We start from the raw sequence: 16,804 nt of genomic DNA on the forward strand, positions 1-16,804 counted from the left end.
GAAAGAAGGTAGGGAAAGGAGAGTGAGAGAGTTAGTGAATTCACTGAAGTTGGCCCGGTCTTAACTGCCCTTATTTAGTGTGTGGTTGGATGGAAGTGACTCAGCTGTGGCTGGTGTACAACAACCAACCAGACAGAAAAAAAGACTTCCATGAGAAGATATACTGTCGGGCCAAAATATCATCAAAATATACATATGAATCTAGATCTAAATGGACAGCTGAATTGTATGGAAAACTGATGCATAATATGAGGCTAAAACAAACAGACAAACACCATTGTTTGCCAAAAGAGATGTCAAATTGACAGAACAAATAGGCAGCTAAGCGTATGAATATGAAACGACTAGCTGACACAATAACCAGACACATGCTAAGTTGAAGACAGGAAAAGGCCTGATAGAAATAGGCGATACTGCTATACTAAAAGAATAAGACTGGTCAAACAGAAAGGACAGCTAAATGCTATGCTAAACAAAATAAGAAGCTAAGATAACAGAATGGAAAGCTAAATGCTAAACTAACAGAGAAGAAAAGGTACCAAAATGGAAGTCTAAATTCTAAGCTAAGGTACCAGAGATTATATACAGAATGGAAGGCTGAATGCTAAGCTAACAGAAAAGCTAGACAGAAAGGCTAATGCTAAGCTAACAGAATGAAAAGGCTAAAATGCTACACTACCAATAGGTTAACAGAGAAGCTAATTTGACAGTGCCGACAGCTAATTGCTGAACTAAACAATGCTAACAGAGAAGCAAACAGAATGGAAGGCTGAATGCTAAACTAGGCTAAAAGAGAAGCTAATTCAATGGAATGGACACCTAAATACTAAGCTAGCAAAGAATCTACAATAATAGAATGGCTAGTTAAATGCAAAGCTAATCTAAAGGCGATGTATCGCTGGGCTCACCTGGTCCCAGGCTGGGAGGGGAGGGAGTGGGCACGGCCAGAGGAACACTTATGCTGCTGCCACCGCTGTTCTCTCGCCCGCCACTACCCCCACTGCTGCCACTGCACAGAGAGAGAGAGAGAGAAACAGAGACAGAGACAGAGACAGACACAGAGAGAGAGAGAGAGAGAGAGAGAGAGAGAGAGAGAGAATAAAAGAGAAGGATGACAAAAGAAGAGAGAGTGTCAGACAATCTGTAATTATATTGTCAGCATGAGCTCCCATCACAATTCAGCTGTAGAGCATAACGGGCTCTATTTTAACAAACTTAACACAATGGCAAGTCTTAGACTGGTGGTAGCTCTATAGGTCCGGGAGTGTCTCAGAATTTGTTTTGCTATTTTCCCTGCAGGACTTATGAGCGCAAAAGCTAACGGAGGTGCGAATAGGCTGGGTTATGATGAACACATTTGTTGTAGGTGTGTCGAGGCTTGACTCTTCACTGGCCAATCAGAACATGCTCTGTCCCTAAATATGTGGCTTCTTCAAGTTGTGTATTTACATTTTTTTATGTATTGCGTTGTCATCAACTCCAATTCTAATGTTAGTCCGTTATAACCTAGTCTGATAAATAGCCAACAAAAACAAAATAACAAAATTTGGGGCTATCCTATCTTTGCTAAATATGTTGAAAATGTTAACACTCCACATTATTCTAAGTTATCTCATGGCTTGAATATGTAAATATACAGTTGAAGTTGGAAGTTTACATATACCTTCGCCAAATACATTTAAACTCAGATTTTGTAAAAAATCACCTGCCTTTGGTCAGTTAGGAGCACCACTTTATTTTAAGAATGTAAAATGTCAGAATGATAGTAGAGAGAATGATTTATTTCAGCTTTTATTTATTTCATCACATTCCCAGTGGGTCAGAAGTTTACATTCACTCAATTAGTATTTGGTAGCATTGTCTTTAAATTGTTTAACTTGCACCAGTCCCTCCTGCAGCAAAGCACCCCCACAACATGATGCTGCCACCCCCATGCTTCACGGTTGGGATGGTGTTCTTCAGTTTGCAAGCCTCCCTCTTTTCCTCCAAACATAACAATGGTCATTATGGCCAAACAATTCTATTTTTGTTTCATCAGACCAGAGGAAATTTCTCCAAAAAGTATGATCTTTGTCCCCATGTGCAGTTGCAAACCGTAGCGGCTTCTTCCTTGCTGAGCGGCTGTAACGGGATTCTTCCTGGGAAGGAGAGGCGGACCAAAATGCAACGTGGTTGAACATAATACAAAACAATAAATGTGGAAAAACCGAAACAGCCCTATCTGGTGCAACAAACACAAAGACAGGAAACAACCACCCACAAAACCCAACACAAAACAGGCTACCTAAATATGGTTCCCAATCAGAGACAATGACTAACACCTGCCTCTGATTGAGAACCATATCAGGCCAAACATAGAAATAGACAAACTAGACACACAACATAGAATGCCCACTCAGATCACACCCTGACCAAACAAAACATAGAAACATACAAAGCAAACTATGGTCAGGGTGTGACAGCGGCCTTTCAGGTTATGTCGATATAGGACTCGTTTTTACTGTGGACATAGATACTTTTGTTCCGGTTTCCTCCAGCGTCTTCACAAGATCCTTCGCTGTTCTGGGATTGATTTGCACTTTTCGCACCAAAGTACTTCCTTTCTAGGAGACAGAACGCGTCTCATTTCTGAGCAGTATGACGGCTGTGTGGTCCCGTGGTGTTTATACTTGCGTACAATTGTTTGTACAGATGAACGTGATACCTTCAGGCATTTGGAAATTGCTCCCAAGGATGAACCAGACTTGTGGAGGTCTACAATCTTTTGTCTGAGGTCTTGGCTGATTTCTTTTGATTTTCCCATGATGTCAAGCAAAGAGGCACTGAGTTTGAAGGTAGGCCTTGAAATAAATCCACAGGTACACCTCCAATTGACTCAAATTATGTCAATTAGCCTATCAGAAGCTTCTAAAGCCATGACATAATTTTCTGGAATTTTCTAAGCTGTTTAATGGCACAGTCAACTTAGTGAATGTAAATTTCTGACCCACTGGAATTGTGATACAGTGAATTACAAGTTAAATAATCTGTCTGTAAACAATTGTTGGAAAAATTACTTGTGTCATGCACAAAGTAGATGTCCTAACTGACTTGCCAAAACTATAGTTTGTTAACAAGACATTTGTGGAGGGGTTGAAAAACGAGTTTTAATGACTCCAACCTAAGTGTATGTAAACTTCCGACTTCAACTGTATGCATAGCATCCACACTGATATTGGGGCTTTATTTTTAATATTTAACCTTTATTTAACTAGGCAAGTCAGTTAACTTCTTACGGCTGAAATTCCGCTAACGGGATCGATTTGACAACAGCCAGTGAAAGTGCAGGGTGCCAAATTCAAAACAACAGAAATCTCATAATTAAAATTCCTCAAACATACAGGTATTATACACCATTTTAAAGATAAACTTGTTGTTAATCCCACCACAGTGTCCGATTTCAAAAAGGCTTTACGACGAAAGCATACCATGCATTATGTTAGGTCAGCGCCTAGTCACAGAAAAACAGCCAAAGAGAGGAGTCACAAAAAGCAGAAATAGAGATAAAATTAATCACTAACCTTTGATGATCTTCATCAGATGGCACTCATAGGACTTCTTGTTACACAATACATGTATGTTTTGTTCGATAAAGTTCATATTTATATCCAGTTTACATTGGCGCGTTGTGTTCAGTAATGTTTTGCTTCCAAAACATCCGGTGATTTTGCAGAGAGCTACATCAATTTACAGAAACACTCATCATAAATGTTGATGAAAATACAAGTGTTATGCATGGATATATTAAAGATATACTTAAAGATATAAGATATAATTAAAGATATACTTCTCCTTGATGCAACCGCTGTGTCAGATTTCAAAAAAGCTTTACGGAAAAAGCACACCATGCAATAATCTGAGTACAGCGCTCAGGCACCAAAACAAGCCATACAGATACCCTCCATGTTGTGGAGTCAACAGAAGTCAGAAATAGCATTATAAATATTCACTTACCTTTGATGATATTCATCGGAATGCACTCCCAGTAATCCCAGTTCCACGATAAATGTTTGTTTTGTTCAATAAAGTCCATCATTTATGTCCAAATACCTCCTTTTTGTTTGCGCGTTTAGTTCACAAATCCAAATTCACGAGGCGCAGGCACTTAGTCCAGGCGAAAAGTGAAAAAGTTCCATTACATTTCATAGAAACATGTCAAACAATGTATAGAATCAATCTTTAGGATGTTTTTATCATAAATCTTCAATAATGTTTCAACCGGACAATTCCTTTGTCTCTAGAAATGAAAAGGAACGCGCAGTTCACTCTCACGGCATTCTGCCATACCTCTTAGTCAAAGAGCTCTTATTCGCTCCCCCTTTACAGTAGAAGCCTGAAACAAGTTTCTAAAGACTGTTGACATCTATTGGAAGCCTTAGTGTGACGACCCTCCCACTCTGTCTGCTGTATTCTCTCTGTTATTTCCTTATTAGGATGCTGGTGGGCGGAGTTGGGAGGGTCGTCAGCTACATGGGAAACACCTGGGCCCGGTGTCTCCCAGGATAAATACACCACTTCCCCATTCATGGAGGAGACTCTCTCCATGCAGACACCCTCTGTAGATTGTGTTGTGGTTCTTGATGGCCGTTTGTTTGTTTGTTTGCTTTGGCACCTTTCATCACCCTGCATTATCACATTCACGCATGCAAAACACTCACTTACACTACTGATTACTGATTACACACACCATTGTATATTATATTTATTTGCTTTAGTTAATAAATATATATCTTTCTACTCATTATCTCCACGTTGTCTCCCTTTGTTACGGGCTTTGAGCCGGTTCGTGACATTAGGAAATGCAATCGGACCAAATTCACACTATCTTGGAGAGGGAAAGACTTGAAAACATACAAACCTCAGATTTCCCACTTCCTGGTTGGGTTTTTTCTCAGGTTTTTGCCCGCCATATGAGTTCTGTTATACTCAGAGACATAATTGAAACCGTTTTAGAAACTTCAGAGTGTTTTCTACCCACATCTACTAATACTATGCATATCTTAGCTTCTGGGCCTGAGTAGCAATACTGCCCCACATACATAAGAAGTTAAGAACAAATTCTTATTTACAATGACGGCCTACCCCAGCCAAACCCGGACGACCCTGGGCCAATTGTGCGCCGCACTATGGGACTCCCAATCACGGCCGGATGTGATGCAGCCTGGATTCGACCCAGGGATTGCAGTGGGTATCCCAAATGTTGTCAATAGGCAAGATTACATTTACTTTGATAAGGCCTAAAAAGACAGTGAATAATTCCAATCAAATTCTAATAAAAACAAAACAACAACTTGTTTTAAATAGGCTGTTTCAATACAGTTGCAGGCTCCGTAATTCCCCTACCGTGGGCATATAATATTAAAGCAACAACGACTGGAGGGTTTTACGCACATTCAAAGTTTTCACAGAAGCTGTATAAATATCCGATATCAAGAGAAAGGGGAAATGTCCACTCAACTTTATACAGCTCCCAAATATAATGTTTTATAAACTGTAAGGACCGATGCTGGAGATGAGAAGCAAGTCCAGGGAGTGAATAAACGGGCATCAAACAAAATGACATTACGACAATAATGCTGACACTGGGAACAAAACTGAGGAACAGACAGATATAGAGGGGGCAATCAACAACATGAAGGAGTCCAGGCGAGTCCAATGAGAGCAGATGCGCATAGTAATGGTGACAGGTGTGAGTAATAAAGGGCAGCCGAGGGAGAGAGGGAGCAGGGGTGACAGTACCGCCTCCCCCTATGGGCGCCTGGCGTCCCACCTGGCGTCCCACTTGGGCGAGCCTGACGGGCCGGCCGAGGCATGGGCGCTGGACTAGCCGGTTGAGGGGTAGAAGCCCGACGAGCCGGCTAACGCGTGGGAGCCTGATGATCCGGCTGAGGTGTGAAAGCCTGACGATCCCGCTGAGGCAAGGGAACATGACGAGCCGGCTGAAGCTTGGGAGCCTGGCAGGCCGGCTGAGGCATGATGTGGGATGGGAGCCTGATGATCGGCTGAGGCATAGGAGCCCGACGAGCCAGCCGAGGCATGGCGTGCCATGGGAGCCTGCCGAGCCAACCGAGGCAAGGAAACCTCTCGAGCCAGCTAAGGCATGGAAGCCAGACGAGCCCGCTGAGGCACCCCCGGTTCCATCGGCGGCACCCAGACCCAACGTCACCACCAAAAACAAAAAACAAGATCTCCCTGATGCTTCAAATAGGGGTGTCAGTATTCTGTAAGGACCGACACTGGAGACGAAAAGCAAGTACAGGGAGTGAACATTTCATGGAAAATGGACATCAAACAGAGGAAGGACAGCGTATGGACAGGGGAAACAAAATTACATCATGACAAATATACTGACACGGGAAACAAAACTGAGGAACAGACGATCAATCAACACTGTGAAGGAGTCCAGGTGAGTCCAATGAGCACAGATGTGCGTAATGATGGTGACAGGTGTACGTAATGAAGGGCTACCTGTTGCTCGAGAGCGAGAGCGGGAGCAGGCGTGAGATAAACATAATGGACTAATTTACCAATCTAAAAAAAAATGCTGACATGGGCTAATTAAGTGACTGCTGATGCACAACCAAATTTTGAAATTGCACCTTGTGTATTCTATTAATCTAACAGTAAGCTGAGAACCCGAAGTTGAGTCAACCCCCCCAAAATAAAAATTGGGTCCGGGGGCCACCAGCGGCCAATTCCTGGCCTAGTGTAAGGGTAGCCTGAGGGAGGCTTGGTTTTTAATCATATGAAATAAAAAGCAAGCAATAGTTAAAAGAAAAAAATGGGAGCTAGATAAAATAATGTAGGCCTACAGATAAAAAGGGGATGTCCGCTCACTGTTTTGCTGATCACAATCTTGATATTTTAATAAAGCTGTCTTGAATAAGATTTATTTCAAAGTAATCTCACGACCCTTTATTGATCAGCTTGGCTACTTGACGAACAAAAAAAGGACAAAAAAAGGACCACTTCTGAGGGACAAAAGAAATTCAGCCTTCATTGGTTTTTAATCACATGAAGGCTCTTACAGACGAGCTGCGGTAAACGGCTATTGAACTGCGAGTAAATCCGGCTACCGTGTGTAGAGACCAGCGGTCCCCTTTGTTGTCAGCACAAATGTTGTCATTAAAACATTGTTTGATTGGATGACAAGATGAACTGGGCTCATTGGTCAACCATGCAGGCTTTGTTGCTGGCAATACCTTTCAGATATAAAGAAAAGTCTGCAAAACGTTGGCTTCACCACGTCTTGGTTTGAAAGGTGTAAAACACACTAACACACACACGCTCCAGTGGCCCACTGCAAATTAGGGGTGTGCAGTGTGTTTTACCTGTGTGTTCTGGGTCTCTGGTTGAGGGAGGCAGTGCGTGCAGGGCTGTGCTGGCTGCCTAGTCGTGCAGGGCTGGTCATATAGTCGTTAGGCACCGTTGGAGGCTTGACTGGCTCCAGGGTCTTATATGGGGTGTTTCGCCTGGAGAGGACACACACATTTAGAACATTAAGCGTATGTCAACACAACACACACCAAAAACATTTTGCACGTTAAGATAACACACGTGCACAAACACACCAATAACTTAAGTGCACATCAGCACAACACAAGCTCACACAGGCACACACCCACTCATACACACATTTTTGGGATACCATACCCAAGAGTTCCACGACCAGCCATGGGTGGGCTTGGGGGTTTCTGTGTCGGTGGATTGGTCCTCGATAATGTCCCCCCTCCTCCTCCTCCCCTCGCTGGCTGGTTGTTGCCATGTTGCTATGAAAAAGAAAAACATGGATACTCAGTCATAGGGGGCCTACTGTTCAAACCTTTACAAAGGCAATTACTGTATGTTACATTGTGCAAGTATCCTATTGCAGTACGGTGCAGTTTATAGTTAATATTTTGCTTTCACTTTTAGTGTTTTGTGATGGTATTGTAATGGTATCTATATTGTTTAATTGAGAGGTAATTTAGATCATTTGGAGACATAACAAGGACCTTATATTAGGACTACATTCTCTCATAAAGTTTTAATTTTCATACAACATATAGTGATGTTACGAAATGAGGCGACTCAGAGCGATGGGGGCTTAGAGGGCCAAAGCGTCATGGGTAGGGGGAGAAACACAGCTCTTACCTTGGCTTTAAGCCACTGAGTGCAGGCAATAAAAAAGAGAAGAGAGACAAAAAAAAACAACATGCTCATTGGTTAAGAGTAGCAGGTGAGTAAGAACAAAGGGATTAACACGTGTACTTATTGGTTAAGAGAAGAGACAGAGTGAGAACTACAGCTGTGCTCATTGGTTAAGAGTAGCAGGGGAGTAAGACCTAAGGAGTAACACTTGGGCTCACTGGAGGAGACATAGTAATAACTCTTGTACTTATTGGTTAAGACAAGAAAGATGACAAACACTTGTTTCATGTCATTATCATGTGTTGACAGCCTGCGGGACATAAAATAGAATAGGAGAGTGATTTGAGGAGACTGATTTGGTATTCATTGTCCAAGGCGAGCCCCCGGGGACTTCTCCTGTCCCAACGAAGGGGAAATAGGCTGTGAGAATGAGTTGGGATAATGAGCTATTCACACGCGCATGCACATGTATACATACAGTACATGAGCCCCACACACACACCACACAAACCCCAATCCCATACATAACACACACACAAAAACGCATGGCGCTCATACTACACAAGTCTGCTTAAACATACATCCAAAAACACACACACATCCAACCACTTGGGCCTCATTGGCATTAAAATGTGTATGTTTAATGTATGTATATTTAATGTATGTATGTATATATGTATGTATATCCACACACACACACACACACACATACACATACACATACACATACACACACACATACACACACACACAGGTATGGCTGTTGTAGCACTGGGCTGATATCAATGGCTCTGAATTATTCTAACACACAAATTTTTCGGTGGAGAGTGGGGAAATCTGAGAGTGCTCCCTCTCTGTCTGACTGTCTGTCAACCATGAAGCAGACACAGTGAAACCCGAGGAATCAAAATGGAGGTGCATCAGATTCAGTACATTGCACTACAGAGTCCTGAGAAGCATGAATCTGACAGCTTTCTGTACCAGACACAAGAAACTTATCTTAAAAGGTGCACTTCACCACTTTTTTAAATCATATCCATTATCTTCGGCATCATACTAGTTTCTACATATGTGAACATTGTGAAACTTTTGTGCGTTTTGCAGTCAAAAAGATGAGAAGAAAAGGTCAGAAGAAAAATACCCCGTATGATGTCATCGGGGGTCATGACTGAAATGATGTTGATCTCTTCGTGTTCTTGAGTAGCTGGAATACGTTAACAGTACAGTACCAAAGTGTAGACCGAGAAGTCATATTGTAAATTTGGTCACTATAGGAAACCCCAATATAGTGGACAGACATATTATATACTATATGCATGTATCCATTCACTAATTCTGTATGGCTGCAAATTCTCAAATCCATTTGTATCATGAGACTAAGACAAATGTGTTAATAGGGCCTCTTTTGGTTAGAATTGCTTTGCAGCGGATGTTAGAAGAATATCAACAAACAAACTCATTATCTAACATAAGACACAGTCACAGCAAGAGTAATATAGTGATTCATTCATGCATAGCACACCATGGCAAATAAAGGACTGACAGGCAGCAACCAATACACACAACAAGCTCAAAGTGAGAGAAAGAGAGGGAGGGAGAGAGAGAGAGAGAGAGAGAGAGAGAGAGAGAGAGAGAGAGATCCAAGGGAGGGAGAATAAAAAATGAAGACGGAACCGGAAGATAGCTGAAAGATTATTTTCCCACAATTCACGGGGGATATGATGGCGTCAGACTTCCCAGCCAGTAACCTCCTAGAGTTCTTGGACACAGACAGAGGTTAGAGGAGCCAAGCTTGTAACCACTGATGGCTTCGCCTACTACACTGACAGCTACAGTGTTATGTTAAATCTTCACACGCCCTACTGCACTTCATTAACTAAAAAGGGCAGTTTATTGATTAGCATGATTCAATTAAGTGGAAGTAATTAAATGGCAATAAAATGGCTAGACAGACCACTTACATGACTGTTCCAGGCGTGATGGATTTGGATTTATACAGGGACTAGTACACACCTAAGGGAATGATGACTAACTGTGTAAACTGTGTAAGCCGAAACCAGCATGATTACTAGAGACATCAATGCAGTATTACATATAGAGTAGTGTTTTTTTCTGAAAAAGTCAGTATGAGGCACTAGGGCTGAGGATGATGTGACTCCAGTCTGTTGCTTTTACTTTGAGAAGGGGGGGGGAGGCTCTTACTTTGACACCGTGGCCCACGTCGTCCAGCAGCGTGTAGTCGATGGGCTTCCTGATATACCGGACTGGCCGCTCCATGTTGCCTGGGGCGATGATCTTGTGCGTGCGCGACGTGTTCTTGTTGGTGGTCAGGATGCCGATCTCTCGCCGTGCCACCTTCTCCTTGTGGATGTCCACTGTCTGAATGGAGGGATGGGGAGAGAGAGAGAGAGAGGATTAGAAGCAAGGAAGAGGAAGGAGTGCTCTGCTAAATGTAATTACAGTGACTTTACACTGTCATATGTTTGGTGTGTCTGTCATAGATTTTTACTACAGTCTTAGATCATTACATTTTACTATGATTGTTTAACACCTCCATTAAGTCATTTTTACGGCAGCATTAAGAAAGCGTATAAACTATTCATACTGATGGACTACAACAACAGTATTTCACATTTAGTGGCCCTTAGGGGTTGAAACAGGGAGGGACTGCCTGGAAATGTCCAATAACTCCACTGGACGTGTCCTTTTTTGTTGCAAAACGTTTTCCTACTGTGTGCCCTAATGAACACGACCAAAGAACACTGTCTTTAACTTGGAGACCATTCGAAAGACGACTCCCGTCTGGGTCAGTTGAAGCTGCGAGTGCTCCCCATATCCTTTTAAATTACAGTCATAAATGATATGATCTCGCAGCAGGTTGCCTGTCTCCTGTTAGAGCCTCAGAGGGTTGATTCTTATGAACGATAGATGAAGGAATGAGGGTGGGTGGATGTGTATGTCTCTGGGCATTTAGGTCACACTTCAGTCAGTAAGAGAGAGATGATGATGTGTGTGTGAGAGGGGGGATTAGATGGTGCGTGTGTGTGTGTGTGGAGGTATTTAACTACTCTTGTGAGGACCAGACATTTTGTTACAAGGTCAAATGCTATTTCTAGGGGGTTTAGGGTTAAGGCTAGAATTAGTGTTAGGTTTAGGGAAAATAGGATTTTGAATGGGACTGAATTGTGTGTCCCCACAAGGTTAGCTGTACAAGACTGTGTGTGTGTGTGTGTGTGTGTGTGTGTGTGTGTGTGTGTGTGTGTGTGTGTGTGTGTGTGTGTGTGTGTGTGTGTGTGTGTGTCTGTGTGTGTGTCTGTGTGTGTGTGTGTGTGTCTGTGTCTGTGTCTGTGTGTGTGTGTGTGTGTGTGTGTGTGTGTGTGTGTGTGTGACCCTAGGCAATGAGGTCACACTTCAGTCACTGTTCATCCAACTGGGTTAACTACTCTTTAGGGATTCCATTGCTGTAGGAGCTAGAGATGGAGAACAAGTGTCACATCCTGACCTTAGTGTCACGCTCGTCGTTGGAATGAGGTGAGGACCAAAGCGCAGCATGGTAAGTGTTCATTATATTTATTAAACAGAGAACACTAAAGAAAATAACAAAGGAGAACGAAACGAAACAGTTCTGTAAGGAGACATACACATACTGTAACAGAAAACAATCACCCACACCACACAGGTGGGAAAAGGCTACCTAAGTATGATTCTCAATCAGAGACAATGAACGACACCTGCCTCTGATTGATAACCATACCAGGCCAAACACAAAATCACAACATAGAAAAAAGAACATAGACTACGCACCCAACTCACGCCCTGACCATACTAAAACAAAGATATAACAAAATAACTAAGGTCAGAACGTGACACTTAGTTCCTTTTGAATGTTTCTATTTTAGGTTGGTCAGGGTGTGAGTTGGGGTGGGCATTCGATGTTTTTGTTCTATGTTTGGTATTTCTATGTGTTTGACCTGGTATGGTTCCCAATCAGAGGCAGCTGTCAATCGTTGTCTCTGATTGAGAACCATACTTAGGTAGCCTGTTTTCCCACTCTTGTTTGTGGGTGGTTGTTTTCTATTTAGAGTATGTCACCTTGCAGAACTGTTTTGTTTCTTCCATTCACTTCGTTATTTTGTTTTGTGTGTTCGGGTTAATAAATTAACATGGATACTTACCAGGCTGCGCATTGGTCCGATATTTCATACTCGTCGTCAGACGACGAAGAGATCCGTTACAACAGGTGAGAGATAAAGGGAATATTTAATAGACAGGTAGTTCATTTGACCCTCTGGAACGACCTTAAAGAAGTCCCTGAGCTGCAGCCACACAAACCTCTCTGCATTCAATGCTACACATTTTATGTGCCGTGTGATAAAATAGAAAACAAGGTTGTAACTTATTTTTGGAGAGTAAACAACATGGTCAAGCCCAGTTTCAGCTTGGAACCAGCACCAAACCCTTCATGCCCATTTCCTGTCTGAATCAGAGATAGGGGGCTCACAAACAGTTCATACAGAGAGCAACAACAAAAAATCCCAAACAAAATGAGAATGAGAGGGCAGGAAAGAAAAGAAAGAGAGAATGAAAGGTTTAGCTACAGTGGGGCAAAAAAGTATTTAGTCAGCCACCAATTGTGCAAGTTCTCCCACTTAAAAAGATGAGAGAGGCCTGTAATTTTCATCATAGGTACACTTCAACTATGACAGACAAAATGAGAAAAAAAATCCAGAAAATCACATTGTATGATTTTTAATGAATTTATTTGCAAATTATGGTGGAAAATAAGTATTTGGTCAATCACAAAAGTTTCTCAACACTTTGTTATATACCCTTTGTTGGCAATGACAGAGGTCAAATGTTTTCTGTAAGTCTTCACAAGGTTTTCCCACACTGTTAATGGTATTTTGGCCATTTCTCCATGCAGATCTCCTCTAGAGCAGTGATGTTTTGGGGCTGTTGCTGGGCAACACGGACTTTCAACTCCCTCCAAAGATTTTCTATGGTGTTGAGATCTGGAGACCGGCTAGCCCACTCCAGGACCTCGAAATGCTTCTTACGAAGCCACTCCTTCGTTGCCCGGGCGGTGTGTTTGGGATCATTGTCATGCTGAAATACCCAGCCACGTTTCATTTTCAATGCCCTTGCTGATGGAAGGAGGTTTTCACTCAAAATCTCACGATATATGGCCCCTTTAATTCTTTCCTTTACACGGATCAGTCGTCCTGGTCCCTTTGCAGAAAAACAGCCCCAAAGCATGATGTTTCCACCCCTATGCTTCACAGTAAGTATGGTGTTCTTTGGATGCAACTCAGCATTCTTTGTCCTCCAAACACAACGAGTTGAGTTTTTACCAAAAATTCTATTTTGGTTTCATCTGACCATATGACATTCTCCCAATCTTCTTCTGGATCATCCAATTGCTCTCTAGCAAACTTCAGACGTGCCTGGACATGTACTGGGTTAAGCAGGGGGACACGTCTGGCACTGCAGGATTTGAGTCACTGGCGGCGTAGTGTGTTACTGATGGTAGGCTTTGTTACTTTGGTCCCAGCTCTCTGCAGGTCATTCACTAGGTCCCCCCGTGTGGTTCTGGGATTTTTGCTCACCGTTCTTGTGATCATTTTGACCCCACGGGGTGAGATCTTGCGTAGAGCCCCAGATCAAGGGAGATTATCAGTGGTCTTGTATGTCTTCCATTTCCTAATAATTGCTCCCACAGTTGATTTCTTCAAACCAAGCTGCGTACCTATTGTAGATTCAGTCTTCCCAGCCTGGTGCAGGTCTACAATTTTGTTTCTGGTGTCCTTTGACAGCTCTTTGGTCTTGGCCATAGTGGAGTTTGGAGTGTGACTGTTTGAGGTTGTGGACAGGTGTCTTTTATACTAATAACAAGTTCAAACAGGTGCCATTAATACAGGTAACGAGTGGAGGACAGAGGAGCCTCTTAAAGAAGAAGTTACAGGTCTGTGAGAGCCAGAAATCTTGCTTGTTTGTAGGTGACCAAATACATATTTTCCACCATAATTTGCAAATAAATTCATAAAAAATCCTACAATGTGATTTTCTGGATTTTTTTTCTCATTTTGTCTGCCATAGTTTCAGTGTAACTATGATGAAAATTACAGGCCTCTCTCATCTTTTTAAGTGGGAGAACTTGCACAATTGGTGGCTGACTAAATACTTTTTTGCCCCACTGTATGTGTGTATGTGTACGAAAGCTGGGACGATAAATCGGAAATTATCGACACTGACCATATCAATCACTTATTGCAGACATTTTGCTGATATCGTTCATTTCGATAAGTAGCCTATACTAGAGAAATGTGAAGTTTGAAATGAAATGCGTTTGCTAATATGGGTGATTATTAATGGAACAATTGATGGCTACAACAATCAAACTAGTAAAGGATAATAAAAAAAACTGTGGTGCATATTAATGGTATAAACATTGTTCTATTTATCGGAGATTGCTGAGCCAATGGATTTAGTTGAAGTGAGTACCTAAGAATTTCAAACGTTCTATATGGATTCTGTGAAGATATGAAAATATGATGAATTGTATGTGTGTATAATCGATAACTAGAGATTTGATGAAGTAATACTGGGAATATAAAGAGATGCAACTTAAACAACCCATACGTATATGTACGTAGGTTTTGAGTTGTTCCCTTTAAGCATAAATTCAGAAAATTTGTTGCGATATGGATTTATTTCCATAACTCCCAGCTCTAATGTTTATCTCTCCTGACCTGAGAGATGTGGTTGATGGAGGACTCCATCCGGCGCAGCTGCGAGGCCTGGATGTCCAGCAGCTGCAGCACGTTGTTGGCTAAGGCATTGATCTGGTAGGCAACGCTCGCCAGAGACTGGGTGGTGTAGGCTTTAGTCTCCTCCAGAGCTTTCCTCTTGTCCTGGGCCTAGAAGATGAGGAAGATGAAGATGACTACACAAGATCCAATGGAAATTTGACTTCCACTTTATCCCAAACCCCCCGAAAGACACATACACATACATAGGTTAGAGAGGTTGGAGCAGGGGGAAAGACCATTGTATACATTTATGTACATGTACATTTTGTAGATTAAATTCATGTATATGGTCATTTCCATGTAAAAGGACCCATGAGCACCAACATGTAAAGTTCATAGGAGCATGTCAAATTGGGTGTCAAATGAAAGTTAAGCTATACATTTTTCAACCATTTTCCATCGTAAAAATTATGAATAAGCAATGGTTGATTTCTTGTTAAACAGATGGAGAAAGGGTCTTAGAAAACATCAACCAGAAAAGTCTTCAAAGGTATTATAAATACATCAAAACATAATACTGTTAAAGTAAAGATCCCTGCCAACTAATATCAACACTTTATTTAGTTAAGGAGAATTTATTCTGCCTTCTGTAATTTTAAGAAACATTGTATTATACCTTGAAATTCCGTTAACAAAAACCCACATATCTTTAAGATATTTTCTAATGTCTCTCCCTCATGACAAGGAAGGATAGTGAAAGTGCATAGAGGTAACAAGTAAAGGTAGACCTATCAATTATTTATAGTGTTTTTATTGATATCAATTTTGTTTATTATTAAGTGATTCAAACTCAGAATTCTGTTACCAAATTTGTAACGAAATTTCAGAAAAATTTTAAAACAAATTTTTGGAATTGAAATGAATGTCTAATTAATGTCACCTCTCTCGGCTCTTACTGACACCTACCCATGAGCCCGCTCTTTCCATTTACAGTAACTAGCATCCTCACCCACTGAGCACCGACAAACACCGGACGTCCATGGATGTTGATAAGTAGTTAAAACTTGTGAAACTTAAACAAATATGATTGGTTCAGATTTGCTTGGTCCAGACCCACCAAATCTGGTCTTGTTTGGTGGTGGAGGTCATAAAAACAATAGCCAGTGTGTAGAATGATACCCAAATATTCAAAGGAGGATATTGCATATTTCTACCTTTGTGTACCTATTTAGGATACATCACCATGAAGAGAATGACATTCGGATCCATAATTATGCATTTCTGTAGTACAGGTCAGGGACCCATGATGAAATTCCGTTACTGCAATTATGTTACCGGGTGTAAATTCACGTCACTTTCTGTAATTCAATAACCAAAATATTTTTTTTCAAAGGCAAGGTGTCGTCTAAGCTGCCACCCCATTCCTTCTGCAGACATCTTTGAATCTTTAATTGAGAGCAGATATTAAGCAACGTTTTTGGGAAACGTGGTCGCAAAAAAAACAAAGGGCGAGTTTACCAAAATTCTGTTTGGAAACTTTGCATTTGCACAGATCTTCCAGTAAATGTGTTTTTGAAAAATGTTTAGTGTAAATAGTTATAAGTAGTCCATGTGCATCGAGTTGTATGGTTTGTTAAAATTTGAAATCAGTAGTTTTTGTTTGTCGTACATTTTAAAAGAGAAATCTGATTCTCAGCGCAATTCCGTTGAATTTCTCAAATTGCCAAAGCAGAGGAGTTGTAGATCCACAACAATGTTTTGCAAACCTTTCCTTGGGTACCCCCTCGGATGTGCTAGCACTGGAATACATTAAATAAATGAAACTGGCAGGGGGTACTTGAGTAGAAGTTTGGAAAACAGAAAACTGTTGTAGATCATCAACTCTT

At 41.5% G+C, this 16,804-nt stretch overlaps 1 protein-coding gene across 8 annotated transcripts in view; it reads right to left on the reverse strand.

Annotated features, from left to right (window-relative positions):
* LOC115114099 (abl interactor 1-like) overlaps positions 1-16,804 on the reverse strand; it is a 42,741-nt gene that overhangs the window by 11,168 nt on the left and 14,769 nt on the right. For all 8 annotated transcript variants that reach the window (XM_065013266.1, XM_029642078.2, XM_029642076.2 and 5 more), the window contains 5 exons: positions 14,919-15,086; positions 10,372-10,548; positions 7,693-7,808; positions 7,371-7,511; positions 909-1,009 (listed from right to left, as the gene is read on the reverse strand). In XM_065013266.1, the coding sequence (XP_064869338.1) occupies positions 909-1,009; positions 7,371-7,511; positions 7,693-7,808; positions 10,372-10,548; positions 14,919-15,086 (703 nt within the window). The remainder of the gene's footprint in view (positions 1-908; positions 1,010-7,370; positions 7,512-7,692; positions 7,809-10,371; positions 10,549-14,918; positions 15,087-16,804) is intronic.

This window comes from Oncorhynchus nerka, linkage group LG9b (genome assembly GCF_034236695.1).
Source record: "Oncorhynchus nerka isolate Pitt River linkage group LG9b, Oner_Uvic_2.0, whole genome shotgun sequence".
Lineage (NCBI taxonomy): Eukaryota > Metazoa > Chordata > Actinopteri > Salmoniformes > Salmonidae > Oncorhynchus > Oncorhynchus nerka.